This window comes from Zalophus californianus, chromosome 8, assembly GCF_009762305.2.
Source record: "Zalophus californianus isolate mZalCal1 chromosome 8, mZalCal1.pri.v2, whole genome shotgun sequence".
NCBI classification, from domain to species: Eukaryota; Metazoa; Chordata; class Mammalia; order Carnivora; family Otariidae; genus Zalophus; species Zalophus californianus.
The window spans coordinates 139,817,692-139,845,618 of NC_045602.1; the positions used below are offsets into that span (position 1 = coordinate 139,817,692).

Consider the following 27,927-nt stretch of genomic DNA (forward strand, 5'->3'; position numbering starts at 1 on the left):
GATGCCTGTCCCGTGATCGCTGCTTTGGGGCCAACCCAGAGGAGTGAGGGATAAAGGTGTTTGGCGCCGTGGGATCCCTGCCCTGCGGCGACGGGGTCCTTCGTGCTGGGACTCTCTGCCCCCACTCTTGGGCTGTAGCTGGGAAGGGGGGAGAGCCTGGGGAGGGGAGGAGGCCAGGGCTGGGCCAGGGGGTGGGCTGAGGCAGTGACGTTGGAGGGATAAGGACCTTCATAAGCCCTCGCCTCTCGGGGCTGCGGCAGGACCAGAGCGGGGCGAGTGGGGACCCGGGGACGCCACCCTCGTCCAGGTTAGTGACTCGCCTCTGGTCTTGGGGGGCTGGGGGGCTGGGGAGGGCCACCAGGGGTCTGCCTAGGTCTGTGATCAGAGGATGATCTTGCCTTTTCAAAGAGGCCTGGGGCATTGAGGGCAGACTGTGCAGAGGGTGCTGGTTCACAGCCATGACCTCTGTGCCCTGGGAGGGGTCCCCCCGAGTCTGGTTTCTGGGGAGCGAAGGGGTCTGGCTTCAGAATGTGGATCAGGGGGGGACTCGGGGGGCCTGGAAGGTCCAGAGCCCGGGCACTGCCCTCCAGCCCCGAGGACGCTGGCGAGCTCAGCAGCTCTGCACCGCGGGGCTGGCCACCACCTCCCTGGGGGTGGCTGGGGTCCCGAGGGTCTGTGCTGTGTGTCCCTTCTGCACTGTCCGCAGAGGCAGCCCCCCAGGCTGTGTGCAGCTTGGGGATGGAAGGGTGACCCCACAGGGCTCCCTTAGGACCCCAACCCTACTTCCAAGGACCTCTCAGCCCTGCGGAGAGGCTGACTGGGGCCAGTCCTCAACCAGGACACACCCTCCTGGGTCCGGCAGAGGGCAGCTGCGTGACCCCCAGGGGTTGTGCTCAGATGGGGTCCCAGCTCTGATGCCCCTTGGCTGCAGACAGGGCTTGCCCCTTCCTGGCTTCGTTCCCTCCCCAGGCCCCTTGGCCCCGGCAGCAGCTGTCCCAGTCTGTTCTAATGATGAGTGAGTGACCAGGCCAGCAGTCAGGGCCCTGTGCTGGCCTGTGAGAATGTCCTGAGGGCAGGATGCAGGACCAGAGGCTGTGGCTGGGCCAGACGCACCCGGGGCTGGGCAGGGGAAGGGCAGCTGGCCTCTCACCCAGAGAAGCACCTGCCCCACCTTGCAGGACACAGGTCCACTGTAGACAGGGCATGCAGCAGCTATGGGGTCACTGCATGTGGGGTGCCCGGTGTGGGTGGAGCAGCTCAGGAGTGGTTGGATGGACGGATGGACGGATGGCCTCTCTTCCCACAGGCGGTGCACCATGAGCACCCCCGTGTGCCCCCTCCTCGGGCTCTGGCTCTGGCTGTGGCTGGGTGTTGCCCTGGGACTCGGCCGGGGACAAGGTAAGGACACGGGGGGTGCTTCCTAGGAATGTGGCGCCAGTCCGTGCCCAACCCCACCCACTCAGGAGGGGCCTCTGCCTCCGCTCCTGACACTCCACCAGGAGCTGTTCGAGTTGAAGGCGTGCTTGAGGAGGAAAGACAGGACACCAGAGGCCACCTGTGTCCTCTGCCCAAAGCACCACCCGCGGCTTTTTGCGGGACCTTTGGCCTTGCTGTCAGCCCAGCGTGGGGATGCTGTTGTGTGCTTTCTGACAATTATTGACACGCTTGGCCCTGAGCTCTGTCTTACATTCATGCTTTATTTTGAATTATTTCAGGACACCTCTACAATGTAAAACTTCCAAACAGCACAAGTCTAGAGTAAGGAGGGAAACCCGCTTTCCCTCCTGTCCCCCCAAGGAGAGCACCGTTCGCTACCTTCTGCTCCTGCTTCTGGCCCTTTCCCTGCTCACTTTCAGGCACAGGGAGAACACAAGGCTGCCCAGCAGCGTCTTGTGACCCAGTCTGATCACTTCCCTTTGGGAATGACCCTCATCTCCGTGTCTTTGGAATACCCCAGAAGGGACGCAGTGTGGAACGTGGTGGATGTCCTTGCCAAGCTCCCTACGAGGGGGGCCGGCTCGGACTGATTCTGGGAAGGCCAGTCTGCAGCTGCCGACCCGGGGGCTCCCGGCAAGTCCTGTGAGGGCAGGAGACCTGCCTCCTCACTGTTTGAAGCTGCCCCTCCTGGGCGACTGCCCGAGTCTCGCTGTGTTTGACTCATGGTCTCTGTTGAGAACGCGTGCACGGTGGAGGGGCATGCCACGTGGCCACACCTCGTGTGGAGGGAGGCACGGGTCTGCTGAGCACTCTTCCTCAGTGCTGGTTTGTCATGCAGACTGGCCGCGGTCATCAGGCGTGTCCCTGGGTCCCTGTGGCCCTGACAGGATCATGCCACAGTGGGGCCAAGTCACTAGTGAGTCCACGGACACACTGAGCTCCGCACTCGGCAGGGTCCCTGCAGACTCTGAGCAGACCTGGGTCTCCCGGTCTCGAGGAGGGCAGGGTGGGTGTGGGCCCGCATGTCCGGGCTGCCTGCCCCGGGGGTGACCCTGGTGAGGGGGTGCTCCTGGGGGGTTTCCCACCGGCAGGCTCCCCCACTGTCTGCCCCATGCCCCACCAAGGACCCCTGACATGCAGATCCCGAAGGCAGCTGGGAATGTCTCCCCCAACATGTCAGAGGCACCGTGAGACACAGAGGGCCCTTCATGAGCAGGAGTTGGGGGGGTCGCGCTCACAAATGGCTTTTCATAGCTCCCCCGTCAGACATTCTTGCCTTTCAGCCTGGGGCTCCCAGGAGCCGCTGGGCACATCCGGACGCCCAGTCCAGCTGCTTCTCCCTGTGAGCTGTTGCTCATTGTGTCTGCCCTGGGCGCCCCCCACCCCTGCCCTTCTCCTGTGCCCCAGCTCTCATGGGGCAGCCAGAAGAAGCCCATCTCTGTCCCCCTTTTCCAAAAATAGCCACCCCTGCCACGGAGCTCCTGGAAGCTTCCCCGGGAGGCCAGGCTGTGTCCCAGGGCTCAGTCCTCTACTGCCCCTCCTCTTCCTCCCAGGATGGCCACGGACCCCACAGGGCTGTGTGGACGCTGCTGGGGAAATGAGGCGGCTCCAGGCCCCAGGGCAGGGGCCATGTGGGCTCCACGCTGCTGGTTGCCAGTGGGGCTGCTCCTACTGATCCTGGATGCTGGCCTGGGCCCCGGTTGGCAGGGCGGGGGGCACCTCTCGCAGAGCCGGGCAAGCCTCCCTGGGTGGGGGCAGTCTCCTCACTGGACCTACCAAGTGGCCCTGGCCCCTGGGACCCTTGGAGGGCCCGGTCCTCCTTCAGCCCCAGACGGGGCCTTAGGTTCTCCCGTGTCCCCCTGCTGGGCCCCCACAGCTGCTGGGTGTTGTCCGGGGGCCAGTCCTGACCACCGGTCGTGTCTCCCCAGCGAGCAGCCGCCTGAGGCTGGCTGTGCTGCCCGAGGACCAGCTGCAGATGAAGTGGAGGGAGTCAGGAGGGGGCAGCCTCGGCTACCTGGTACAGGTGAAGCCCAGGGCAGGTAAGGGGTCTGTGTGACTGGCGGGGCCGGCGGCCGGCGTGCTGGTCTGTGCCCAGCTCCTCCATCCCAGCACCCATGTTGTGAGTGGTGGGCAAGTGCTGCGGGAATGGGAGCAGGAGAATAAGGCCTATGAAGTCCATGCCCACATCCAGCTCATGCCGACGGCGCTGTCAGTGTCTTTAGAAGAAACAAGAACTCCCTTCTCGAGCTTGGATCCCTTTCAGAATTCTGCACGCCAGTGAGCTGGCATCTGATGGGCAGGATTAACTCACATTTTACAGGAGAGAGGCCACGAGCACCCCCAGCATGATGCTGGCTGCTCATCTTAAAAAGTTTTCAGCAATCGGGGCGTCTGGGTCACTCAGTCGGCTAAGCATCCAGCTCAATTTTGGCTCAGGTCGTGATCTCAGGGCCAGGAGTTCAAGCCCCACATCAGGCTTCACTGGGCGTGGAGTCTGCTTGAGATTCTCTCCTCCTTCTGCTGTTCCCCCCCCCAAATAAAAAGAAAAAGAAAACTTTTCAAAAATTGAGGTTTGACATCCACAGAAAAGCCGGCAAACAGAAGTGTGTAGTTGCAGAAATTGGCAGAAAGCCAATGAGCCTGAGCTCCCCTCCCAAAGCGGAAAGGTGCACCTCCAGCCCCGCTCAGGCCCCTTCCCCATCACCATCCTGTCTCTGCCCCCAAGAATAACCCCCTTTCTGACTTGGGGGCAGTTTTCTGATATTTTGATTAAGCCAAATTTACTTATCCTATTTTTCAGATCTTTTCTATTTCTGTTCATTTTTTTTTGGTCTACTTATCTTATTAGTCACCAAGAGAAACATCTTAAATCCCCACCTGTGCTGGAAATGTCTTCCTCTGCTTGTCTCACCAAACTTTGCTTTGTATGTTGAGGCCGTGTTCCGGGGGCACGCAAGTCTAGGATCTTTCCACCTTCCTACTGGACAGAAGCCTGGCCGTGCAGGGCTCCCGTTCTCTCTCGTCAGCTTTCCCTTATGCCCCCTCTGCGGCCAGGGCTGCTGGCTCCGCTGGGCGGTGCCTGCGTGACATCGTCGGGCTGCTGGCTCCGCTGGGCGGTGCCTGCGTGACATCGTCGGGCTGCTGGCTCCGCTGGGCGGTGCCTGCGTGACATCGTCGGGCTGCTGGCTCCGCTGGGCGGTGCCTGCGTGACATCGTCTACTCAGCATCCTCTCACCTGTTACCATAGGTGCACCTTCCAAGGAGCACATGATCCGTGGTGTTCCTGTCCAATGTGACAATCCTTGCCTTTTAATAGAAACATTTTTTCCATTTACATTTCATGAAATTACTGACATATTTGGATTTAAATCTATCATTTTCCTATTTGTTTTCTTTTTGTTATACTTGTTATATATATATTTTTTTTTTCTCTCCTTATCCTCTTTGAAACTCAATTTTTATGGAAAAATTTAAACACCTGCGAAAGAATAGACCATAGTGTAATGAAGCTTCATGTTCCCATGATGTAGCTTTGACAGTTATCAACATATGGCCACTATTGTGTGATCTCAGCCTCCAACTCCTTTTTATATATTGCATTATTTTAAAGCAAATCCAAGACGTCGTATAATCATATAATTCTGTCTATAAATATTTTAGTAGTTTTCTCTAAAGGGAAGGACTCAGAAATAACTCCAGTACAACTAGCATGCCTAAAAACTGAAAATATTTCAGAGCTACTAGTAAATATTTTGTTGTGTTCTCATCTTCCAACTTGTCTGATAAATACTTTTTACACTTAATTTCTTTGAATTGAGATCCCAACAGAATCCACATACTTTATGTGGTTCCTAGGTCTCAAGTAATCTTCAATTTATTTTTTTAAGATTTCATTTATTTGAGAGAGAGAGAGAGCATGAACAGGGGGAGCAGCAGAGGCAGAGAGAGAAGCAGGCTCCCCACTGAGCAGGGAGCCCGATGCGGGACTCAGTCCCAGGACCCCGGGATCATGACCTGAGCTGAAGGCAGACACGTCACTGACTGAGCCACCCAGGCGCCCCAGTTATCTTCAATTTAAAATGGTTTTGTCTCTCCCCTTTTATCTGACGTTTGTTTGTTGAAGGAAAAAGATTGCTGGTATTGTGGAACATCTGAAATTCTGTGTTTTGCTGACGGCACCACCATGGTGCCATGCAGATCGTTCTTCTCTCCTTGTACCTCCTGTAGATGGGTACTTCCACCCCAGAAGTTGGTCAGATTCCGGTTTGGTTATATTTTGTTGACAAGACTTCTTTATAAGTGATTGTGCAATTTCTGTTGTGCCACAAATGGAGGTACACAATGTCTGGTGTCTCCTTTTTTGAGCAGTGAAGTCTTACGAGTAGGTATGAGATGACTGAACACTTTTTATTCCATGTCTCCGTCAGCCTGGTAGCTATGGTTCCATCACCATGTAGTGATCACCTGGACATTGTCAGCGGGTCGGATACACAGCAGCTGTATCACCTTCCCCAGGTAGAGACAAGGCTTCCAGTCATCACAGTTGCATTTATCTCCTTTCCATGCATGCTGATTCTACATCTTCATTAAATCTCAAGACACATCTTAATTATTTTAGTTATATTGATTCAATATTAATTTAGACCAACTCACATATTCACCCTTTACCTTTATTTCTTCCAGAGTCTCTTAATCTGGGATTTTTTTTTCCTGCCTGAAAATAATGCTTCCTGTAGTCTGGGTCTGCTGGATGCCAGTTCTCTGGCGTTTTGTTTTTTTGTTTGTCTGAAAATGTCTTCATTCTTCGTTCTTGAAAGATGCTGTTTCTGGGTATAGAATCTTGAGTTGGCACTTGCTTTCAGCACTTTGAAAAATCTTTTTATTGTTATCTGGCTTCTGTTGTTTTTCTTGAGAATTCAGCCACCAACCCAGTTGTTGCTCCATGAGCCATGAGCTGCTCTGTCTCCTCTTGACTGCTCTACAATGCTTCCTTCTGTTTTGTTCTTAGCACGTTTAGTCTGATATTCTTGGTGTTCACCTCTTGTTATCTCACTTCAGACTCATGTGCTTCTTGAGTCTGCATCTTACTCTCTTGCAGTTTTGGAAAATTCTTTAGCCATGTCTCCTCAAATATGGGTTGTGCCCTGTTTCCTCTCTCTTCTCTTCATGGGACTCTACTTACACACATGTGGACCCTCCCCCTGTTCCAGTGCCTCTGACTGTTTCTTCTATATTTTTAATTCCTTTATTTCTCCATTTTTTTTGAAGATTTTATTTATTAATGAGAGAGGGAGAGAGAGCACATAAGCAGGGGGAGCGGCAGAGGGAGAAGCAGGCTCCCCGTGGAGCAGGGAGCCCAATGTGGGGCTCGATCCCAGGACCCTGGGATCATGACCTGAGCTGAAGGCAGACGCTTAACCACTGAGCCACCCAGGCGCCCTATTTCTCCATTCTTAATTCTGTGTTTTCTATCCTGACCTGTATTCCACTATTTATCTCTTCATTTATGTGTAAGAAGATGTTAAGTCATTCTTTGAATTCCTAACTTCAGTTTTTTGTTTTTCCATTCCAGAATTTCCATTTGGAAAATGTCCATTTGGTTTTTACATTCTTGAATTTCCTTTTTATTGTTTCTAGTTTGATACCCAAATTCATAGGCTTATCTCTAAGTCTTCAGACTAGTTAGTATAATTAAAGCCCCTTGACTCCATTGTCTGGAAAATCCGTGGGTCTCTTCCTATTGTCTGTTGTTTCTCTTAACTTTCTGTCACTTCCTCTTGTTCCTTGTACACCTGGTTGCCCTTCATTGAGTGCCAGCTGTTGTGAAAACTTATGGAAATAATTTATGACCTTATGTGACATTGTCTGACTTCAGAAAAAAATTGTGTTTGTTTCTGACAGAGGCAATTTGAACTAGCAGTTCTGGGTAATCTTTTTAAATTTTAGAGGTCAAGAGTATTTACCCACTCTGTGACATGCATGCACACATGCATGTGCATAGACACACACCTGCCCACCTTGATGGTCTCAATCTCTCTCCCCACCCCCACCCCAGGGGACATGGAACAGGAGGTGATGTTGACTACCAAGACCCCCAAGGCCACGGTGGGGGGCTTGAGCCCCTCCAAGGGCTACACCGTGCAGATCTTCGAGCTCACCAGCTCAGGGAAGGCCCTGCTGGCACAGCGGGAGTTTGTGAGTAAGTCCATAATCCTGCACAAGGAACCCAGCCTCAGAGTGTTGTGTGTGTGTGGAAAGGAGCTGTGGCCCCCCTCCCCACGCAGCCCCCCAGGCCCTGCTCCCACGCAGGGGTGGGGGACCCTGACAGCCCCTCACGTCTCTCTGCAGTTGAGGATTTGAAGAGTCACTCTGTGAGCAGGAGTGGCCAGATGCCACTGGAGGCAGCCGTGCAGCCCATGCCCTCCCACGTGGGGAGCCCAGACCCTGAGCCCCGAGTTGCCTTGTCCCCAAGCCAAGACCCGCCCACTCCTGGTGGTGCAGAGTCGGATGAGGGTAGGTCACCTTCCAAGGTTTGCTCTCCATGCGGCCGGGATGCTCTTCCTCATGTCTGACCTCACACTCCAGCTTCTCCTTGAGCATGCCTGCCGCTCTCCTGCATTCACTCAGGCTTACAGGGACAGGTCCCCTGCTGGGGGTGCGCTTGGGCCCCAGTGCCCCTTGCTGCCCAGCCTGAGTGTGGCAGGTGAGAGGTGACACAACTGTGACCTCCACAGGACTGCTTGGCGAGGAGCAGCGCCCACCCAGGGGCTCGGGGGGCAAGGCCATTTCTCAGCCCACCGTAAACCTGGAGAGGCAGAGCCAGGCCCGGGGCTCTGCGGGAACAACAGAGAAGTTGGGTAAAACCACGAGGGCACCAGCCTCTGTGGGCTTTTGGGGCGGGGGCTGCATGACCCAGGGCAGGGCAGACAGGTGTGACATTTCTATCGGCTGTGCCTCCTCCCCCAGACCTGGATGTCTCTGACTTTGTCTCCCTATCAATCATACTTGGGATGGAAAGAGGTATCTCCCTCCTCAGAGGGACACATCCCCTCTCTCGCCCTCACTGTCCCCCATTGGACTTGGGGTCTGCCAGGATGGTCTCCCCAGCAACACAAGGCTTTGAGGGCAGGGCTGCGCCCCCCATTAGATGGGGGTCTCCTTGCACTCACGCTACCCAGGAGTCCTCACGAGGGGCCTGTCCTGGGTCTGGGACTCGGCCCGGAGGCACTGACAGTATAGACTCTTGGGGAGCCCCAGACCCAGGCAGTGGCTTTGTGTCTAAAGAGCTCCTAGGTCATCAGGACAAGCCACCACCCCAGCCAGTGAGGCCTCAGCCCAGAGCTGCCAACCATGCTGACCACCCCCCCAGTCAATACCCCCTTGGCTAACCTCTGCCCACTGGCACCCACATTGACAATCACACACAGGGACTGGCCCTGCCGAGGTCACTGGAGGGGAGAGGCAGCTGGGAGTCTCATTAACCCTCCCTGGGGGCATTCAGAGGGCTGACACAATGAACCAAGGCTCACATGAGGTTTTCTGAGTCCAGTGGGAGCCCCCAAGACGTGGCCACGTGCCACACTTGAGGGCAGAGCCCCATGGCCCCTCACCCTCCACCAACCCCAGGGAAGGAGACCCAGGGGTTTGGAGCCTAGCCTGAAGCGGTTGGGGGGCTTCCTGTAGTGGTGTGGGCCGGGCCCAGCTCCTCACCTCCCTCCCTCCTCACTCAGCTAGCCCCCAGTTCCGCTGCACACCCCCCACACCCGTGGACATGATCTTCCTGGTGGACGGGTCCTGGAGTATTGGCCACGGTCATTTCCAGCAGGTCAAAGATTTCCTGGCCAGCGTCATCGAGCCCTTCGAAATTGGGCCAAATAAAGTCCAAGTCGGTGGGTACCAGCCCCCTGCCCTGCGGCCCTGCCCCCAGGCGTCCCCACTAGTCCTACCAGCAACCCATGGGAGGCCCAACTCTGAGAAACAGCAAGTCGGGGAGGAGGCACGGAGCCTCCTGGGGAAACCGAAGGACAGCCCTGCCGATTGGTGTCACCGGCCGCCAACACACTGACTCCCCGCCTGGCCGGGCAGGTGGGGGCTCCCACAGGGGCAGGGGGATGTTCTGGTGACTGTCCGTGTGCAAACATGTGCCCTCCCTGGTGTCCCAGTGAGGCTGTGTGTGGGGTGGGCGGCTCAGCACCCAGCACCTGCCCCCCTCCCAGGCCTGACTCAGTACAGTGGAGACCCCCAGACCGAGTGGGACCTCAGCACCTTCCGCACCAAGGAGGAGGTGGTGACAGCTGTCCACAGCCTCCGCTACAGGGGGGGAAACACGTTCACAGGTGTGCCTGGGCCCCCAGCGACCCCGCCCTTGGGGGGTTTGTCCAGGTCTCAGTCCCGAAGGCCCTGGCTCCATCCCACAGGTCAGACTCCCAGACTTGAAAACTCGTATGTAAATCAAGCTGAGTGTGATGTGGGTGCTGAGCCTGATTCACACCTTCGTAAAGAGCAGGTCGCCCCTTAATTATCTTTGATGAAAACAGGGCTTTCCGTCAGGCTGGCTTGCTAGAAGCGAGTGGCTCCTCCGATGGGTAGAAGCTTCCGGGAGGGGCCGCGAGTGGAAGCAGCCCCCAAGGAGCATCTCCCGCAGGCAGAGCCCCAGGTCTTGTGGTGGTCCCTGCCTCTGGAGCCCCCAGCCTGGCGGGGCCGGGACTGACTCAGTGGGCCCTGAGCTGGGGCCCGGCCAGTGGAGTGGCATCTGGGCAGGGAGGGCACCGGGAGGGGCGCGTGGGGCCGCACGCCCTTGATTCTTGATTGCCCAAGGCCTGGCCCTGACTCATGTGCGGGAGCAGAACCTGAAGCCCGGAGCGGGGATCCGTCCAGAGGCGGCCAAGGTGGTGATCCTAGTGACGGACGGCAAATCCCAGGACGATGCCCGTGCTGCTGGCCGCGTCCTCAAGGACCTGGGTGTTGCCGTCTTTGCCGTGGGTGAGCAGCCCCCGGCCCTCGGCTGGGGTTCTCACGGCATGGGGGGCAGTTTGCACTCCCACTTCTTTGCCCCGGGGCTGGGGGTCCTGTGGTGTCTGTGCCACAGGGAGGACCCATCCCTGCTCCGAGGAGCTGAGCACCCATGGGCGTTCAGAGGGGGGACACGATGTGGGGTTCCCAAGCAAAGCCCCGAGTTCTCGGTGCCATGTGTGGATGTTCCCCTCTGCATGTGCCCCACACACGGTGTCACAGGCGCCTGGCGCCCCTGTGATCTCGTTCTGCTCCCTTGACCAGTCACTTCTTATCTCTGTCCCTTGGGAAGGAACTGCAGATTTGGGGGCTCCTGGGGGCAGAGTACCTCCTTGGTGCCCAGATCCCATTGTATCATGGTTTATCCCAGGCCCTGGGTTCACGAGTAGGTCTGGGGGTGTGTGGGACTCTGAGGAAAGCACACTGGCCTCCCCCCGGCCCCAAACTCCATAGAGACCCAGGCAGGCCCTGCACAGCCTGCAAGGGCCTTTGGGAGCCCAGCCCTCCTGTACCAGCGCCCAGCCGCCGTCTCTCGGAGGGCCTGTCAGGTGACGCAGTTCCGGGGACCGTGGGATCTTGGGTACCGGGCTTGGGAAGGCCCCTGCCGACGGCTGGGTGACTCAGGCCGGGGGCCCGTGGTCGTGCGTGTGGGATGGGACAACGGTGCCGGGTGGGTGGGGTCAGGTGCGTCCTCAGACCCCCCCGTGAGCAGGTGTGAAGAACGCAGATGAGGCTGAGCTGCAGCTCCTGGCGTCCCCACCGCTGGACATCACCGTCCACAACGTGCAGGACTTCCCGCAGCTCGGCACCTTGGCCGGCTTGCTCAGCCGCCTCATCTGCCAGAAGGTGCAGGGCGGGAGCCGGGGCCCCGGTGAGCGGGGTCACCCTCGCTGGCTGCGGCCCTGCCCGGCCACTCTGGGCAAAGGGAGGGGACGCTTGTGGCCCCTGGATGGGACGCCCTGAACCCCACCCCGCTTGGCTCTCAGGGCTCTGAGGGTGTCTGCAGCCTGGGGGACACCTGTCCCTTCTGGAAGTGGCCGCCGGGGAGAGTAGGTAGAGCCTCTAATGCAGGCTGCCTGCTGGGCCCCTGACTGTCCTCCTTCGCACCCACAGTTCCACCGGCCGCCGGCACCCCGGCCCCGGAGACCGCCTGCACTCCCAGCAGCCTGGTCGTGACCCAGGTGACCTCTTCCAGCATCCAGCTGTCCTGGACCCCAGCCCCCCAGCTGCCGCTCAAGTATCTGATCACGTGGCGGCCTTCCAGGGGCGGCACCCCGCGGGAGGTGAGTCAGGGCTGCTCCCGACGTGGCGTCATGGAGGAAGAAGGGCACAGCGGGGGTGGCCTAGCAGACAGGCCGCGGCCCGCGAGCCGAGGGGAAAGACGGAGCGTGTGTGCTGCTCCCGCCTTCCGTGGCTGCTTGGTGGCCAAGGTCACTGTGGGAGGCGAGGGCTGACCTCAGCCCCAGCAGAGCTGATCCTGTCCCTGCCCCGCAGCCCTGCACCCCGCACCCCCTGCACCTGTACCCCACACCCCTGCACCCCACACCCCTGCACTCCCCACCCCTGCGCCCACCCCGCGGGCTCTGCTGTGGCTCATGTTCTAGGTGGTGGTGGAGGGGCCCACCTCGTCCGCGGAGCTTCACAGCCTGACGGCCGGCACCGAGTACTTGGTGTCTGTGTTCCCTGTCGGCAAGGCCGGGGTCGGCCAGGGCCTGCGGGGCCTTGTGACCACAGGTGGGTGGGGTGGAGCCGGGCCGGGGCTCAGGGCTACCCTATCTGTAGCCTCCTTGGAGCCTCCCTCTAGCAGGGGTGGTGCCAAGGCTGGCCTGGTCTCAGCCCACCTGCTGTGGGCCTCTCTGACCCTCGGTGTCCTCTTCTGAGCTTCTCAAGCCTTTGTGGAGCTCTCGCCCTCTCTGACCTGCCATGAGCCCCTTCAACAGCTTTCTTAAGACATAATCCCCACGTTGTGCAACTCATCCGTTAGTGTGAGACTCAGCCGTCCAGTCTAGTCCCCGGGTGTCTCCACAGTCGACTGTCAAGTATCATCCTCACCGGGAGAGAAGCTCTGCACCCCCGAGCTGCTGCCCCCAGCCCCTCAGCCCCTGTCAGTCCCCAGTCTGTGTCTGTCTGCATGGATTTGCCATTTCTGGGCCACACGATACGTGGCTTCCTGTGGGGTTTCTAACCTGGGGACGTGGCACCCCCCCCATTCAGGGCAGGTAACCTTAAACAGAAACCCACAGGTGGCTGTGTTCCCCCAGAGCTGTCAGCTGGAAACCCAGCCCAAAATGAAGTCTGGCTGGGTCAGACTGGCTTGTGGGCCTCCCCCACCCTCCCACCTCTGTCTCCACTGAGACCCACCGCAGGGTCTGCACTTACCTGGGCCCTTTGTCATTTGAGCAAGGCCCCCCTGGTGTGTGTGCACAGTCTCTGCAAGGTGCTGCATTCCTAAAGTGTCCTCCCTCCCCCAGCGCCTCTGCCTGCGCCCCAGGCCCTGACCCTGGCTGCCGTGACCCCCAGAACCATCCGCCTGGCCTGGCAGCCCTCGGCTGGGGCCACACAGTACCTGGTGCGATGCTCGCCGGCCTTCCCCCCGGGCCAGGAGGAGGGCAGAGAGGTTCGAGGCCAGTTGGGAGGGGAGGCAGAGGAGGGTGATCGGGGAGGCAGATGGGGTGGGCAAGGGGCAGCACGAGTGCCACGTCCCTGCAGGTGCGGGTGGGACAGCCAGAGGCACTGCTGGACGGCCTGGAGCCTGGCACAGACTATGATGTCTGGGTGCAGAGCTTGCAAGGGACAGAGGCCAGCGAGGCCCGGGGCATCCGTGCCAGGACCGGTGAGTGCCCCACCCCACAGGCTGCTGCCCCCAGGGCAAATGCCCCGCTCTGGCTCCTCTCAGCCTTCCACTAGGTGGGGGAACCCAGGCCCCTCTGGTGGCCCCTAACCCGTTGGGGAGAGGGTGCTGGCTGGTCCCTGAGGCTACGATGTGTTCCACAGCCACCCTGGTGCCCCCCAGACACCTCGGCTTCTCAGATGTGAGTCACGACTCAGTCCGCGTGTTCTGGGAGGGCATCCCGAGGCCCGTGCGCCTGTTCAGGGTCAGCTTTGTCTCCAGTGACGGCAGCCACTCCGGGCAGGTGAGAGTGCCTGGGGGGCCGCTGGGGGACCTGGGGTCCAGCGGGGACGAGGTGAACACAGGGGGCCAGTACCCCCAGCACCCCCCACACGCTGCATTCACAGTTGCTGGGTGCTGGCGGAGCCCCCAGGCACCAGCTTTGGCCTGCTGTGGAGCCAACTCCATCCTGGCCTTTGGGGGCCCCAGTCTGCAGGGGCAGGGAAGGTGCAGGTGTGAAGCTAGGAATCAGACAAATACACATAAATGACATCTGTGATGCGGGGTGCAGGGCACGGGGGATTGTGAGCCAGGCTCTTTGGGGGGGGGTGGGGGCGGGCGAGGGCCCAGGAGGCCCCACCCGTGTGGTGGGTACCCCCTCCAGTGCACCTCCCAGGCTGGGGTCTCCTTCCTGCCGGGGCTGACCCCTCCCTGGTCTGGGGAGTGGCTCCAGGCCTGCCCCCACGTGGCCTGTCTGCCTTGCAGGTGGAGGCCCCTGGGAACGCCAGCTCGGCCACTCTGGGCCCTCTCTCCTCTTCCACCACGTACTCTGTCCGCCTCACCTGCCTCTACCCTGCAGGCGGTTCCTCCACACTGACCGGCCGCCTGACCACACGTGAGGGGCTGAGGTTCGGGTGGGGTCCCCAGGGTGGCTTCATCCCTCCCCCGATGGATAGTTCAAGCTAAACACATCGGCCTAGGTACTGCCATGCGCAGTGCTGAGCTAGGTGGGCTCACATGTACCCGGACACATGTGATGTGGGGCATGGGGCCCTGGAGGGCGCGACCCGGGGCACCTCAAGAGGCAAGGCCTGTGCCCAGCCTGCAGCCGGGCACTGGGAAAGGGGAGGAATGGGCATGGCTTTTGTGTGGGGTCTGGGGTCCCCTCTGCCCCCCATGGGCAGCCATCCCCAAGTGTGGTCCCGCAACAGTGAAACCTCCTTCCCGCGCATGGGGGCAGATCTCTGGTGAGTCGCCCAGGGCGGGGGCATGTGGGGCCCCCTATGAGCCCCAGTGGGGCGCAGCGGCCACCTCCTCAGGGCTGTTGCTTGTCCAGGCCCTGCCTCCCCAACCTCAGTGTCCCTGCTCTGTCTCCAGGGAAGGTCCCCAGCCCGAGCCAGCTCTCGGTGACAGAGCTCCCTGGGGACGAGGTCCAGCTGGGGTGGGCAGCTGCCGCGGCTTCTGGAGTGCTCGTCTACCAGATCAAGTGGACCCCCCTGGGAGACGGGAAGGCCCGTGAGGTGTGGCGTGGGGAGAGGAAGACCACCCTCCTGCCCCCCGGCTCCGGGAGAGCTGAGGCCCTGGAGCTTCATCCAGGGGCACCAGCCTCCCCATGGCCTGTAGGCGGGGCCCGCATGAGGACACCTGTCTGGGGGGTGCACCCCTGTCCCTTTCCTCTGCAGATCTCTGTCCCAGGGAACCTGGGCGTGGCGGTCCTGCCTGGCCTCCAAAGCCACTTGGAGTATGAGATCACCATCCTGGCCTACTACAGGGACGGGACCCGCAGCGACCCAGTGTCCCTCCGCTACAGCCCCGGTAGGTGACCCCTGCTCCGCCCCTCAGCTGCGGGAGGAGCAGGAACAGCCCAGAGGGACCCCAGACTCCAGAGCCGTCGACAGCTCCCTGAGTGCCTGGCCCTATGGCCTGGCCGCTGGGTCAGCAGGCTGTCCCCGAACCCTCCTGGCAGGTGTTCCCAGGGGGGGCCGAGGTTTCACGTCACCGGCTACCCTCTAGGCTATCCTGGGGCTGACCTGTGCCAGTGGTCTTGTCCGTGCCGAGGCTAGGGGCAGCAGGACGCGGTGGGAGGGCATGCTGGCCACCCTCTCTGAGCCCCCGGGTGCTGCCTGCCTCACAGCACGCCGGAGCCCACCCTCCAACCTGGCCCTGGCTTCTGAGTCGCCCAGCAGCCTGCGGGTCAGCTGGACCCCCCCAAGCGGCCACGTCCTCCGCTACCGGCTCACCTACATGCTGGCCTCGGGCTCGGGACCCGAGAAGTCGGTGGGTCTTGGTGGAGCAGGGAGGCCATGCCCCTCATGGGCCCCTAGGTCCCGGGCGCGGTGGGGGAGGCACGGCCTACCCTGTCTGCTGAGGGGGGCAGGTCTTCCCCGGCAGGACACAAACAAATGAGAGCAGAGATGCCCAAATGAGCAAAGATGCTCCGAGGGGAGGGAGGCTTAGGTGACTGTGTCCTCCCTCCCAGATCTCTGTCCCAGGACCCAGGAGCCACGTGACGCTCCCCGACCTGCTGGCAGCCACCAAATACAGGGTCCTGGTCTCGGCAGTCTATGGAGCAGGGGAGAGTATGCCAGTGTCTGCCACAGGCCAGACGGGTGAGTGGGCACCAAGACCACCAGACCCAGCCAGACCCCAGACCCTCATACCCAGCCAGACCCCACCTGGACCCCCAGACCCTTACTGCCAGGCAGACCCCAGCCAGACCCCCAGACCCTCACACCCATCCAAGCCCCAGCCAGACAAGACCCTTACTCCCAGCCAGAGCCCAGCCAGACCCCAGACAGACCCCCAGACCCTCATTCCCAGGCAGACCCCAGCTGGACCCCAGACCCTCACACCAAGCCAGACCCTAGCCGGACCGCAGACCCAGCCAGGCACCCAGAAGCCTAGAACCTGGGGGCCTATTCAGCTGGAGTCCTGCCAGGAGGATGTGCTGTCTGTCATGCTCAGCACACGGCCCAGCCCTGTGGCGCTAACAGAAGGGGATTGGGATTTCCACTGAAACCTTCCCCATGGAGCAGTGCAACCACTAAACCCAGGGTTAAGACCATATTAGTCCAATAAAACGGGTGCAGTTTGGTGCGACTGGGGGCTCCTGGCTGGAGCTTTGCCTGCAGGGGCTCAGAGCTGCGGAATGGGCTCGTAATTCTCCTATATCTGCATCCAGGAGGTCAGGGCAGATGTCCAGCCCGGCGGGAGTCCTGGGCCAGCTGAATGCAGGTCGCAGACAGGGCAGGCGAGGGTCACAGGGAGATTACTTAGGGGGGCCCAGGCTGGCCTCCCTCGAGCCCCAAGCTCATGGACAGGACATCCGTGGTCCCTGGGGGATGGCCACCCACAGGCCAGGGCCCAGCAGAGAGGTTCCTGCTGATTCTGTTTGTGGCTATATGCTGGTTTTCTTGGAAAATCACAGACGCTCAGAGCAGAGGACCCTCAGAGGCCATTCAGCTCGGCCACTCCAGCTTCCCTCTGTGTCCCTCCACGGGGTCATCTAGTTTTCACTTGAATGCCTCTGAGGATGGGGGCCTCCCTACTCCGTGGTGCCTTTACTGGCCCACGGACAGCTTCAGAGCACCTCCTGTGCACCTGGCCGTGGAGTAAGCCTGCATGGTCAGGCCAGGTCAGCACACGCCCCAGGATAGCATGTCCCCACAGCCACGCATCTCCCTGGCCCTGCCGCCTGGAACACGTTGGGTGGCCTGTGTTGGCGTGCAGCACCCAATGGGAGAACCCTCCAGGCACTGTCCCCGGGGCAGCAGGACACCATCCCTGTTGCTTCCCCATCCCATCCGAGGTGTGGGGACCGCAAGCCTGGAGACCCGCAAGCGTGTGTGGGTGAGGACGTGGCTCTAAGGCACCGTAGACTTGAGGGCAAGGCACCCACCTGGCCGCGAGGGGCCCCAGGTGGAGGCAAGGCCCCTCGCCACTGACCCAGACTCCCTTTGCCTCCCAGCAGCCTGCCCCGCCCTCAGCCCCGATGGCCCCCTCCCAGGTAGGACCCCCCGCGTGACAGCTGAGCTCCCTCCCCATCCCCCACCTGTACCTCCTCCTCCTCCTGTCGCGTCCTCCCGGGGAAGCGGCCTGGGACCCCCACCCGCCATGAAGGGGCAGTGACAGGGCACCAGGGTCACGGGGTCAGTAGAGGCGGTCAGGCAGGACTCTCACCTTTGCAGGGGGTTCCCCATGAGGCTGGCCAGGCCTTTATTCTCACGTCACTGTCGAGGTCACAGCTGGGCCATGGCCACGCGGAGACGAGGCTGGGGCCCTGGGTCCTGTACGGCCTCCTGCAGGCTATCTGCTAACCGGGAGCTGGGTGAGGGGCCAGGGCCGGGGGTCACACAGGGACGCCCCCCGACATGGGGCTGACCTGTGAGTGGGAGATCTGCCCGGAGCGGGGGTGGTGCCCCTAACGTCAGAGGAGGTGCAAACGCCTTGAACCCGCCGAGTCAGGGCGGGTGGTGTGGCCGGCTGCTGGGCACCCTGGCTGCTACTGGGTGTGGGGTCACCCGTGGAGTGCAGTGGGGGGCCCCGGGCGCCCGACCCCCACCCACCTGCAGGTTCTGAGTGTGCGTCCGTCGGCAGTCTTCACGGTCACTGTCTTCGCATCTGCGCGTCCTGTACGGCTCCTGCTCCTGCCCCTCCCTCCCTCCCTCACCCCAAGTCTCTGATCACCCCTTCGTTGCTGCCGTGGCCACGCAGGCTTCGACCTCATGGCGGCCTTCGGCCTGGTGGAGAAGGAGTACTCTTCCATCCGTGGTGTTGCCATGGAGCGCGCGGCGTTCAGCTGTGCCAGGACCTTCACGCTCTTCAAGGATGCTCAACTGACCCGCCGGGCCAGGTAGGGGGCTGGGGGTGGACTGGGCCCCAGAGGGGGCAGGTGCAGAGCCGGGGTGGGTGGCCGCATCCTCCCTGTGATGTCCCCCCAGCCCCTCTGGGGAGGCTGTGGCGGGTTCAAGCCCCCAGAGCCGACCAGGGACTCCCCTGAGCAGGTGGGGTTTTACAGATGAATAAATCTCTCATGGGTGGAACAAGGCCGCGGGCGGGTCCTTTTCCCGCTTGGCCCCGGCATTGATCAGACTTGCAGACTTCTGCACAGAAGCTTGTGTCCCTTGAGAACTCCCGCGTCCCGGTGGGCGTGGATCAGGCAAATCTGCAAGCAGCCGGGGGCTCTGCAGGGGCCACCCCATGACCCGCCGTGAGCAAGGCTGAGTGGCTCCCGTAAGCTCACAAGCGCCCGGCCTTGTTTGTGGAGAGATCCTGAATCAAACGGGAACTGTGATACGCACTGCATAACCCTTCCTTGTGAAGGGTTCTTGTGAACCCTTCTTGTGAAGAGTGAAGATGCTGCACGTTATCAGCACCGTCATATGCTTTGTGCTGGAAGTTTGAAAAATACGAAGCAGACCATTGCACAACACTCCCACAAGCTGCTAGGATTCAGGCCTTTCTCCCCAGCGTGGGCGTGGCGGGCGCCGCGGGTGGGCGTGGCCACGGGAGGTGCCCTCTGCTCCCATCTGAGCTCATAGCTCCTCCTCCACGGTCCTCTTCCTCCAGCCCAGCCCAGCCTGCTCCTACGTTAACGTGACAGGTGGTGATGGGTCTCCCTGTGCGTGTGGGTGGCTGAAGCCGGTCCCTTTCCCGGTGGCCCCTTCCTCCCGGCCAAGCTTGAATCTGCGGTTCTTTATCGGGGCAGGCTGCTCTGAGCGTCTAGGGCCCCAAGGTCTACCCTCCCTGGATGGCGGCCCCACAATGGCGGCTCTGCCATGCTTGTCCCTTTTCTGCAAGTGCAGACTTTCCCAGGCCCTCGCTGTCGACGGTTCTGCTGGTGTGGCCCCCACTCCAGATGCGATCAGCCACCCCAGGCGAGGCCACCCAGCACAGGTGTCCCCCCACCATCATAGCTGCCACAAGAGGGGTTCTAGGTTGCTAAGAGCAGAAGGGGTCCCTCCCTGTGTTGGGGTCAGAAAGGCTCCCCAGGGAAGTGGCAGACAAGTAAGGGCCACCAGGGAGACAATAGGGAAAGGGAAGGGCACTGAGGAAGAAGGAGCAGGCCGGCCAAGGCCCTGGGGTCAGTTTGCTTGGAGAACCACAGGAATGGGCAGATCTGGGTCTTTTGGGCTCTTGGTTATCCTAAGAGCAAATGAAGGGCAAAGAGCGAGGCTGTAGGCCTTTAGGAACAATGTTATTGGGTGACCTAACACCCTGTTCCCTGCCCTTCCCACCCTTCAGCACGCCCCAGTGGGCACTGGCACAGACCCCCCCCCCCCTCGCCTGCCCACTCTGAGCACTCCAGCAAGCTCGGGTCCGTGGAAGCAACTCCTGAGGGCAGAGCTGCCTGTGGGCTTGTGGGCTCCTGACCCCAGGACACAGGCCCAGAGACCCTCCTGCCAGGCCCCCATGACCTAACCCCTTCCGCCCCCGCAGAGCCCCTGGAGGATGGGGTCTTGGAGGACCCTGCCCAGGAGTGCCCTGAACACTTGCTGTGGTCCAAGCCACAGGGCGTGTCTCACTGAACCCGCACCAGCCTGGGGGCGCTTCTGTCCCTCACATACCTGATGTTACTACTGGGGAATGGAGGCAGGAGAGGCCCAGCTTGGTCGTGGACCCCCACCCTGCAGTCCCGTGGGTCTGCGGGGTGGCGGGACCCCACCTCCAACCAGGCCTGCAGTCACCCCCCACCTGTGCTCCAACAGTGGCCTCCAGCTGGCTGCCCCCCCACCAGAGCACACGGTGGTCTTCCTGCTGCGCGTGCTGCCTGAGACCCCCCGCGAGAGCTTCGCGTTATGGCAGATGACAGCCGAGGACTTCCAGCCCATCCTGGGGGTCCTGCTGGATGGTCAGTCCACAGGGAGGGTTGGTGGGCCCAGGTCCGTGGGTCCTGAGGAGGTCTGCGTCCGGGCCAGGCCAGGGATGCCCCAGGCTCAGCGGGAGGCCGGAGCTTCCCATAGGAGCCACATCCACAGCTTGGGCCCCTGAGGCTTGGGGTGCGTTTGCATGCTGCCCGACCGTGGGGCCGCCCCGTTCTCCTCTGGGGGTCTCACGTGCTCCCACCCTTCCCCTGCAGCTGGCAGGAAGTCTCTGACCTACTTCAACCACGATCCCAGGGCCACCTTGCAAGAGGTCACCTTTGACCTGCCCGAAGTGAGGAGGATATTCTTTGGAAGCTTCCACAAGGTCCTGGAAGGTTCCTGAAAGACTAAAGTGCGCCTCCCCGAGACCCGCCCCTGCTCCCCAAGTTCTGGAGCAGGCCCCCCCCCACACAGGACCCGCAAGACGTGCTTGCCTCCCAACTGCAGGCTGCCCATCACACACAGGCTCTCCCCGCCCCGCCCCACCCCCACTCCCCCCCATTTTCCTTGAAAGTCACGTTGGCCTGTCCGAGCCTCTGCCCCACGGTCCCCTCTAGACAGATGTCTTCATTTGGGTCAGAGAGCATCCAGCCCTTTCTGGGTCCCACAGATCCCTGGGAGGGGTCTGCAACAAGTGTGATTTGGTCTACTCTATAAAGGGGAAACTGAGGCCTCGTGAGACCTGGGGTGGAGTTAGGATCCTGACCCCCAGGTGCTGGGCCCTGCTGTCTGGCCTGGCCTTGCGGGCACAGGCGGGTGCCCACCCTGGCTGGGGCTGCAGGGGAACCTTTCTGGTGTCCGGCAGGTGCATGTGGCCGTGGGCCGCTCCAAGGTCAGGCTCTACGTGGACTGCCGGAAGGTGGCCGAGAGGCCCATCGGGGAGGCGGGCAGCCCACCTGCCGCGGGCTTCGTGATGCTGGGGAGGTTGGCCAAGGCCCGGGGCCCCCGGAGCAGCTCAGCCACAGTGAGCATGGACCTTGTCCTGCTGGGCTGGGCCGGAGCGGGGCCGCGGAACCGCAGCCTCGTCTGGTCGACCCTGCTCTGTGTCATAGTTCCAGCTCCAGATGCTGCAGATCGTGTGCAGCGAGTCCTGGGCGGAGGAAGACATGTGCTGCGAGCTCCCTGCGGCGGTACGGGGGCCTAGCGCCCGCCAAGGGTCCCAGAGTCTGGGGGTGGACGGCATGTCCACCATCACGGTGCTGGCAGAGATCAGGACAGGCTTCCTGGAGGAGGTGGCCTCTGGGCCAGAGCCAGAGCCCTGGGCAGCTGGATGCAAGTGTCCCGGAGGCCCTGGGGGCCAGGCAGGCTGGAGCGTGTCAGGAAGTCCCAGCGGCAGGGGTGGCACTGCCTTTTTCTGTGGGCACAGCTAGGGTGCACCCAGCGGGCCAGGAAGACGCTCATCCGGCGAAGCCAGAGGGACTGCCAGAGACTCGGGTGGCCTCCGCACCTTGCGGGTGTGGGCAGGGTTCCTCACGCTGTACCCACACCGGGCTTGGCCACGCTCAGGACTTGGGAGGGACTGGGAGACAGCCCGGGCGGGGCAGCCTGGGGGGTGGCGCCCAGGGTGGGGTCCCTGCCCTCATTCCCAGCCTCCCAGGCGTCCTGGAACCCAGGTGTCTGTGGCTCCTCAGAGCTCGAGGTCAGATGACAACAGCTAGGGGGCCACTTAGTGAGTGGGATCTCCTTTCCCCCAGAAGGATGGAGAGACCTGCCCTGCCTTCCCATCTGCCTCCACCTGCACCTGTTCCTCACAGACCCCTGGGCCCCCGGGGCCCCAGGGACCTCCGGTGAGTCCATCCTCTCCTCCCCTGGGCTGACCAGGGCTCTCGGCAACGTCCTGCTGCCACAGCACCGAGCAGCTGTCCCAGCCTGCCTCCAAGAGGGGACGTGCTCCTGCGTCCCCCAGCTGCCTCGTCCACCCAGCCTCTCCTTCCCCCCACCCCGCAGCTGCCCTCCCCTGGGCTGACCCCTGTCTGGGGATCCAGCATAACCCCAGTTTCCCCGTGGGAGTGCGGCCCTGTGCTGGTGGTGGCGTGGCGAGTCATAGCCACGTGGGTGGCCTCTGTCCTGGGTACTCACTGTGGGGCCTGGGAGGTGGCTCTCCAGGCCCTGGACCCCCCATGAGGCGGGGCCTGCGGTTGGAATGTCGGTCATCAGGCACTGGCTCTGCTCAGCGGTCCACGCCAGACGGGGGCCAGGATTTGAACCAGGACCTGCTGGAACCGGAGTCTGCTCTACCAAGAGGCTGTGGGAGGGAAGGATGGGCTAGGATTCTCTTGCCCCGAAAGACCCTTCCCCTTCTCCACCGAAACTTGGGGACTGCAGTCCAGGGCAATGCTGTGGGGCCCTCGGGTGGACGGCGCTGAGCCCTGACCCTGCCCTTGCAGGGCCTCCCTGGAAGGAACGGAACCCCAGGAGAGCAGGGTTTCCCAGGGCCCAGGGTGAGTAGGAGGGAGTCCTGTGGGGCTGGACCCTACCTTTCATGAGAATGCAGGAGTCAGCCCCACAACTGGAAGCAAGGTGCCCTCCCCAGGGAGCGGCCAGCTTCCCACCCCACCCCAGAAATCGCAAATCTCATCTCGTCTCTGACCTTGAGCACTCTGACGGGTGAACTGTGTTGACACCGTTTTAACTGGCTTTTCTCCTAAAGCAGCTCCAACACCCTGTGGAAGTTGCTGGAATTTTCTTGTTGGACAAATGTCCTTTGAACGCTTTCCATGGGTACTTTTCTTACTAATTCTTGGGAGCGCAGTATACTTTATGGAAATCAGCCACACGTGTGAGTTGTGACCACGTTTGCCACACACCAGTGTTTGTGCAGAGCAGGCTCGGGAGCAGAGATGGATGCGTTGGGTTGTGTGATTATCACGTCCGTGTGTTCTTACCTTATTAGATTTAAAAACTCAAGTGTGGATATTAAGTAAGATTTGCTGCTTTGGACACAGCCAAATAATTTTTCTTCCTGGAGCTGTTAGTTTGGTGAATGATCTTGGTGTCTTCCTGAATCCTGAACTGCATAAACTGGGTACTTCCCACCCACGTGATGTGCGGCTGGGCTCTGCCTGCCGATGTCGTCCTGAGGACTTTCTCGCCGATAGTCACACATGAGAATAGCTTCAGTTTTCTTTACGGAGTTTGGTACATTGATATGCTTAATTCACAAAGATTACCTGAAGGCATTCTCTCAGCCCCCCGCGCCCCGCAATCCCAAGCGGTGGAAATAGCGGGTGCCCCCTGTCCCTTAGCGATTTGGGAGAACGCTCCAGGAGGGCTGAGTCTGTGACGGGCCTGCCCGGGCCGGCTCTGCCAAGCTGGTTTCTGCACACCTCTGGGTCGGGAAGGGAGAGCAGGTCCCCGGGCTCCGAGACCTGCGGCCGCGGCGCGGTCTGTTCCTGGCGGTCGAGAGGGTCTCAGCAGGACCCCTCCCAGAGTGGGCAGTGAGGGTGAAGATGCCTCTGCACAAGCCCGGGTCTGGTACCAAAGTCAGCCGGAGGCCCGGGAGGGTCACTGACAGGGCAGAGGGAGGGGCTGCAGGGGGGGCCCCAGACCCTCTCAGCCCCTCCCCCGCCTGCGTCTGCAGGGGGAGCCTGGGCCACCCGGACAGATGGGGCCTGAGGGTCCTGGAGGGCAGCAGGGGTCCCCAGGGACCCAGGGCCGAACCGTGCAGGGACCTGTGGTAGGTGCTTCCCCCCCTCACCCTCCTCTGTGCTGCCCCGCCCCCTTCCTCCGGGACAGACTAGCCGCTGAGTCTCTTTCCTCTCCAGGGTCCGCCAGGGGTCAAAGGAGAGAAAGGGGACCATGGGCTCCCGGGCTTGCAGGTAGTAGGATCAGACCCCACTCAGGGCACGTGGGCAGGGAGGGCATGGGCGGGGCCATGGGTCTCCTCTGCTTCAGACCTTGGCCTCGGCCTGGCCAGCCATCTCTGTTCCCTTCTAGGGCCATCCCGGTCACCAGGGAGCCCCTGGGAAGGTCGGCCTCCAGGGACCAAAGGTGGGAGAGAAGCCAGCGGCGGGAGGGTCTTGGACAGAGGCTGAGGGGGTGGTGGCCTGGCCAGTGGGGAGGGGGCTGTGGTCACTGCCCGGGGCGGGGAGGCGGGCCCTGAGCTGGGCTGGCCTCATGGGCTCTCAGAGTGCCGCACAGGTTCACAGGGACGGGTCACTGTGTGTCCGCTTGTGGCGGCCACATGGGCATCCACGGGAGGGCGTGTAGGGGTGCCGGGCCCCCTCCCCACCCCAGCCTGCCCCTCCCTTTGCCCTCAGGGAATGCGAGGCCTGGAGGGGAGCACTGGCCTGCCTGGACCTCCAGGCCCGAGGGTAGGCACCACCTGCCCTTCGAGGGTCTCCCACCATCTCCTCAGGGCTGAACACAACACAGGCCACAGCGGGAGGAGGTGACCCGGGGAGGCCTCTCCTCCTGGGCTGGGACCGTGCAGAGCTCCGCCGGGCGTACGGGTGCCCTGTGCCCAGGACCCTGCCGCACACTGTGCAAGGGTCTTTCCTGCCTCCCCCGGGCAGGTTGGACAGCCCCAGGCACCCCTGTGCAAGATCCATGTGGCAGGAAAGTGCCCGGGCTGCCGGGGCTGCCTGGGGAGGGTGGGGTTGAGGCTGGCTACAGCACGTGACCCGGGCCTCCTTCTCCCTCTCGGCTGCCTCACTCAGAAGCACCCGCCCTCCCCAGCCAGCCGGGTCCTTGCTGCTCTGAGTGGGGGCGCCCAAGGTGGCCTCGGCCAGGTGCCTGTCCTGCAAAAGGCCGCCAGGGGGCCAGGGCAGGGGCGGGGGTGGGGGCTGAGGGGAGGACCATGATCACACTCAGGACGGCTGGAACAGAGCCAGCGGGTGTTTTAGTGAAGAATCGGAGCTGAGGGGTGGGGCGGGCAGGGCTCTGCCCTGCACAGGGGGCCTGGACCAGCGCTGAGGTGGGCGATGAGGCTCAGCCTGCGGGAAGCTGGGAGGAGTGAAGGATCTGGTGTGCGTCCAAGGCCGCAGGGACCCAGACCACAGGGAGCCAGGGCGGGAGGGAGGAGGGGCCACGTTGTCCGGGGCCTGCAGCCAACCGCCCCTCCACACCTCGGCAGGGCTTCCAGGGCACGGCGGGGGCCAGGGGCACTGGAGGGGAGAGAGGACCCCCGGGGGCCGTGGGGCCCACGGTAAGTCCGCTTCCCACCTACCACCTCCCCAGGAATGGGGAGACAGGAGGCAAATGTGAGCAAATTCCTCCCTCCCAACCGATCAGGCCACTTTGTAAAGCCAGGCCTGCAAAGAGCTTGGGTTTGGGGCTCAGCAGAAGGAGCCCGGAGCTGCCCCTGCTAGAACCCCAGACCCAGGACAGGTGGGGCACAGACGGTGGGGCTGTGGGCTCTAGGGTGTGGGGCCAGACCTGGGCCTACAAGCCAAGGAGGGGGCTCCAGCTGGGGACAGGGAAGAAGGCAGGCCCAGGGGAGGGGACGCACTCCGTACAGGCCTGACGGGCTCCTGGACCCGCCTCCCTGGCTGGCTGGCTTGCTAGCGGAAGGCCCTTTGTCCACTGGGGACTCCCTGCAGCCAGCTCCCTAGGATCAGGCTCTGCCTTCCCTGGTCTTCCTCCCGCCAGGTGGGTGGGACCCCCGCCCCCACCCCCACCGGGAGCAGAGTCAGGAGACGCCGACCCCAACCCCAGGCCTGGCATGCAGCCCTCGCCTGCCCAGAGGGGAGCCAGGATGGGGTCCAAGCACATCTCCTCTGCTGTTGGTTTACTTCTCTGTCATTTCCCCCCTTTTCCTCCACTCCAGGGGCTGCCAGGACCCAAAGGGGAGCGAGGAGAGAAGGTGAGTAGGCCCCTGTCTGGGGTCCGGGCACTTCCTGGGGAGCACGGGGGAGGTACCGGCCCTCGTGCCGCTGGTCACGGAACGTGGCCACTGGCCCATCCTCCCTTGCAGGGTGAGCCACAGTCCCTGGCCACCATCTACCAGCTCCTGAGCCAGGCCTGCGAGTCTGCCATCCAGAGTGAGTGGTGTAGCTTCCTCGTGAGGACCCCAGAGCCTCCCATGCCCCCCGTGCAGCCTCTGTGCTCACAGCAGCCTGGGCGCCTCGTCACTGGCAGGCCCAGCCTGGCCCGGCCATTCTCCTTGGCCATGCACCGTGGAGCAAGGGGGGAAGGCACATGGGGGCCCCCTGTGCCCTGCGCCTCACCCTGCTGATGCCCCCTCCACCCCAACCCCCAGCTCATGTGCTGAAGTTCCACTCCTTTCTCCATGAGAGCGCCAGGCCCCCCAGGCCCATCTGGGAGGCCCCCAGGCACCCCGGCACACTCAGTGAGACCCGGCTCCCTGGAGAAGGGGGAGATGTTGGCCCCCGCCCGGTGAACGGAGGTACTGGCCCTATGGGGAGGGTCTAGGGGCCCTGGCAGCCCCTCTCCCGGTACTGGGCTCCCCACCCTCCCCGGGCCCCTGAGCCCACACAGAGGTCACTTAGGGCAGGACTGGACACTGCCTGGCTTCCTGGGGTCCCCAAAGGGGCCCCTTCCCCATTCTCTCAGGATGCCCAAGATTAGGGCCATTTGCTGTTCTGCCGTCCCTCCCCCCGCCCTCCTTCCCGCGTGCTCACATGCCTGATGCTCGATGCTCGGATGCAGCAGGAGGCTTGGTCTAACGACCTTGTCCTGCATCCCTCCATCTGACTGGGGCTGCAGTGCTGGTCACGGCTCAGGTGCTAAGATGGATGAGAGGCTGATTAGGGGAGACAGAGCTCGTGGGCCTGGATCAGGGAGAAAGGAGAGGGGCGGAGTGGGGCTGGAGCACTGCGCTGTGGGCAGGGAGGGGTCCTGCCTCACACCTCAGGCTATGCATTGAGGGCCTCACTCATGGGAACCCCCTGCCCACCATAGCCCATCACAGTTCCCCAGACATGGCCTTTGGGGTGAGTACCCCCTCTTTGACAAGGCTGGCACATGCTGTCATGAGCCCCCCCCCCCACTGAGCCTCCCCGACTTGGCCACGGAGCCAATAGCTAGTGTCTATTTAGGGCTCAGGCACCCACCTTCCCATCAGTCAGAACAGGGTCCCTGAGAAGGAAAAGGAAAGCATTGCTTTCTGTACCTCTTGGTTCGAGCATGCCCTCCTTCTGCTCAGGTGAGCCCAGAGCCCTCAGTCACATGGGCAGCCCTCAGCTGAAAGGGAGCGAGCCTCCAGGACCCCCAGGAGGAACAGGTGAGCCCCCACCCTGCGGGGAGGGGGAGCCCCAAGGGGCAGCTGCAAGGTGGGGGTGCAGCACAGAGAGTGCAGGTGCCCAAGGAGCAGGGCCTCCTGGCTGGTTGGGATGAAGGCATGAGGGGGTTCATGGGCCTTGGGGGAACCTCACAAGCCCGTGGGCAGATGTGGGGGAGCCAGGAGAGCCCAGGGAGGCCCCGGCCGGGGCGAGCATGTCAGGAGGAGATACCAGGGGCACACCGCCGCGGGCACCTGACCCAGGTGGGTAAAGGGGCCAGGGCAGGAGGCACGTGGGAGCAGCGCCCCGAGGAGGAGAAGCCTGCTAGCAGCAGGCTCATGGCTCTGCTGGACACACTGAGACCCGGGGGGCTCGGGTCCCCGGTGCCAGGAGGGCTGGGCTGCTGCAGTCTGGCTCAGACCTGCCCACCTTTCTCTCCTGCCAGGACGGTTCCCGTGCTGCCCACAGTGACCCTGCACCCCTCCCCAGACTTTGGGCACCGAGAGCGGCTGTGCGGGCAGGAGGAGCGAGTCCGGGAGGGACCTGGGAGCGGAAGGAGGGCGGTGGGGAGCCTTTCCTTTGTACTGTTTTCTACGCTCAGATA

General features: G+C 62.0%; 1 protein-coding gene across 1 annotated transcript; it reads left to right on the forward strand.

The window, feature by feature from the left end:
• Positions 1 to 232: 232 nt before the first annotated feature.
• Positions 233 to 27,925, forward strand: COL20A1 (collagen type XX alpha 1 chain). The gene is made up of 36 exons (XM_027620393.2): positions 233 to 307; positions 1,307 to 1,398; positions 3,366 to 3,476; positions 7,493 to 7,636; positions 7,786 to 7,929; positions 9,168 to 9,326; positions 9,654 to 9,773; positions 10,255 to 10,419; positions 11,162 to 11,320; positions 11,563 to 11,732; positions 12,054 to 12,183; positions 12,921 to 13,066; positions 13,159 to 13,282; positions 13,444 to 13,583; positions 14,045 to 14,174; positions 14,657 to 14,799; positions 14,962 to 15,094; positions 15,414 to 15,556; positions 15,759 to 15,888; positions 17,250 to 17,285; positions 17,993 to 18,131; positions 19,987 to 20,129; positions 20,358 to 20,467; positions 20,948 to 21,106; positions 21,195 to 21,272; positions 21,837 to 21,929; positions 22,530 to 22,583; positions 23,907 to 23,960; positions 24,079 to 24,132; positions 24,402 to 24,455; positions 25,217 to 25,288; positions 25,910 to 25,945; positions 26,057 to 26,105; positions 26,342 to 26,488; positions 27,248 to 27,325; positions 27,769 to 27,925. The coding sequence occupies exons 2-36, from the start codon at positions 1,317 to 1,319 to the stop codon at positions 27,792 to 27,794; spliced, it is 3,855 nt and encodes a 1,284-aa protein (XP_027476194.2). The 5' UTR covers positions 233 to 307; positions 1,307 to 1,316; the 3' UTR covers positions 27,795 to 27,925.
• The last annotated feature ends 2 nt before the right edge of the window (positions 27,926 to 27,927 follow it).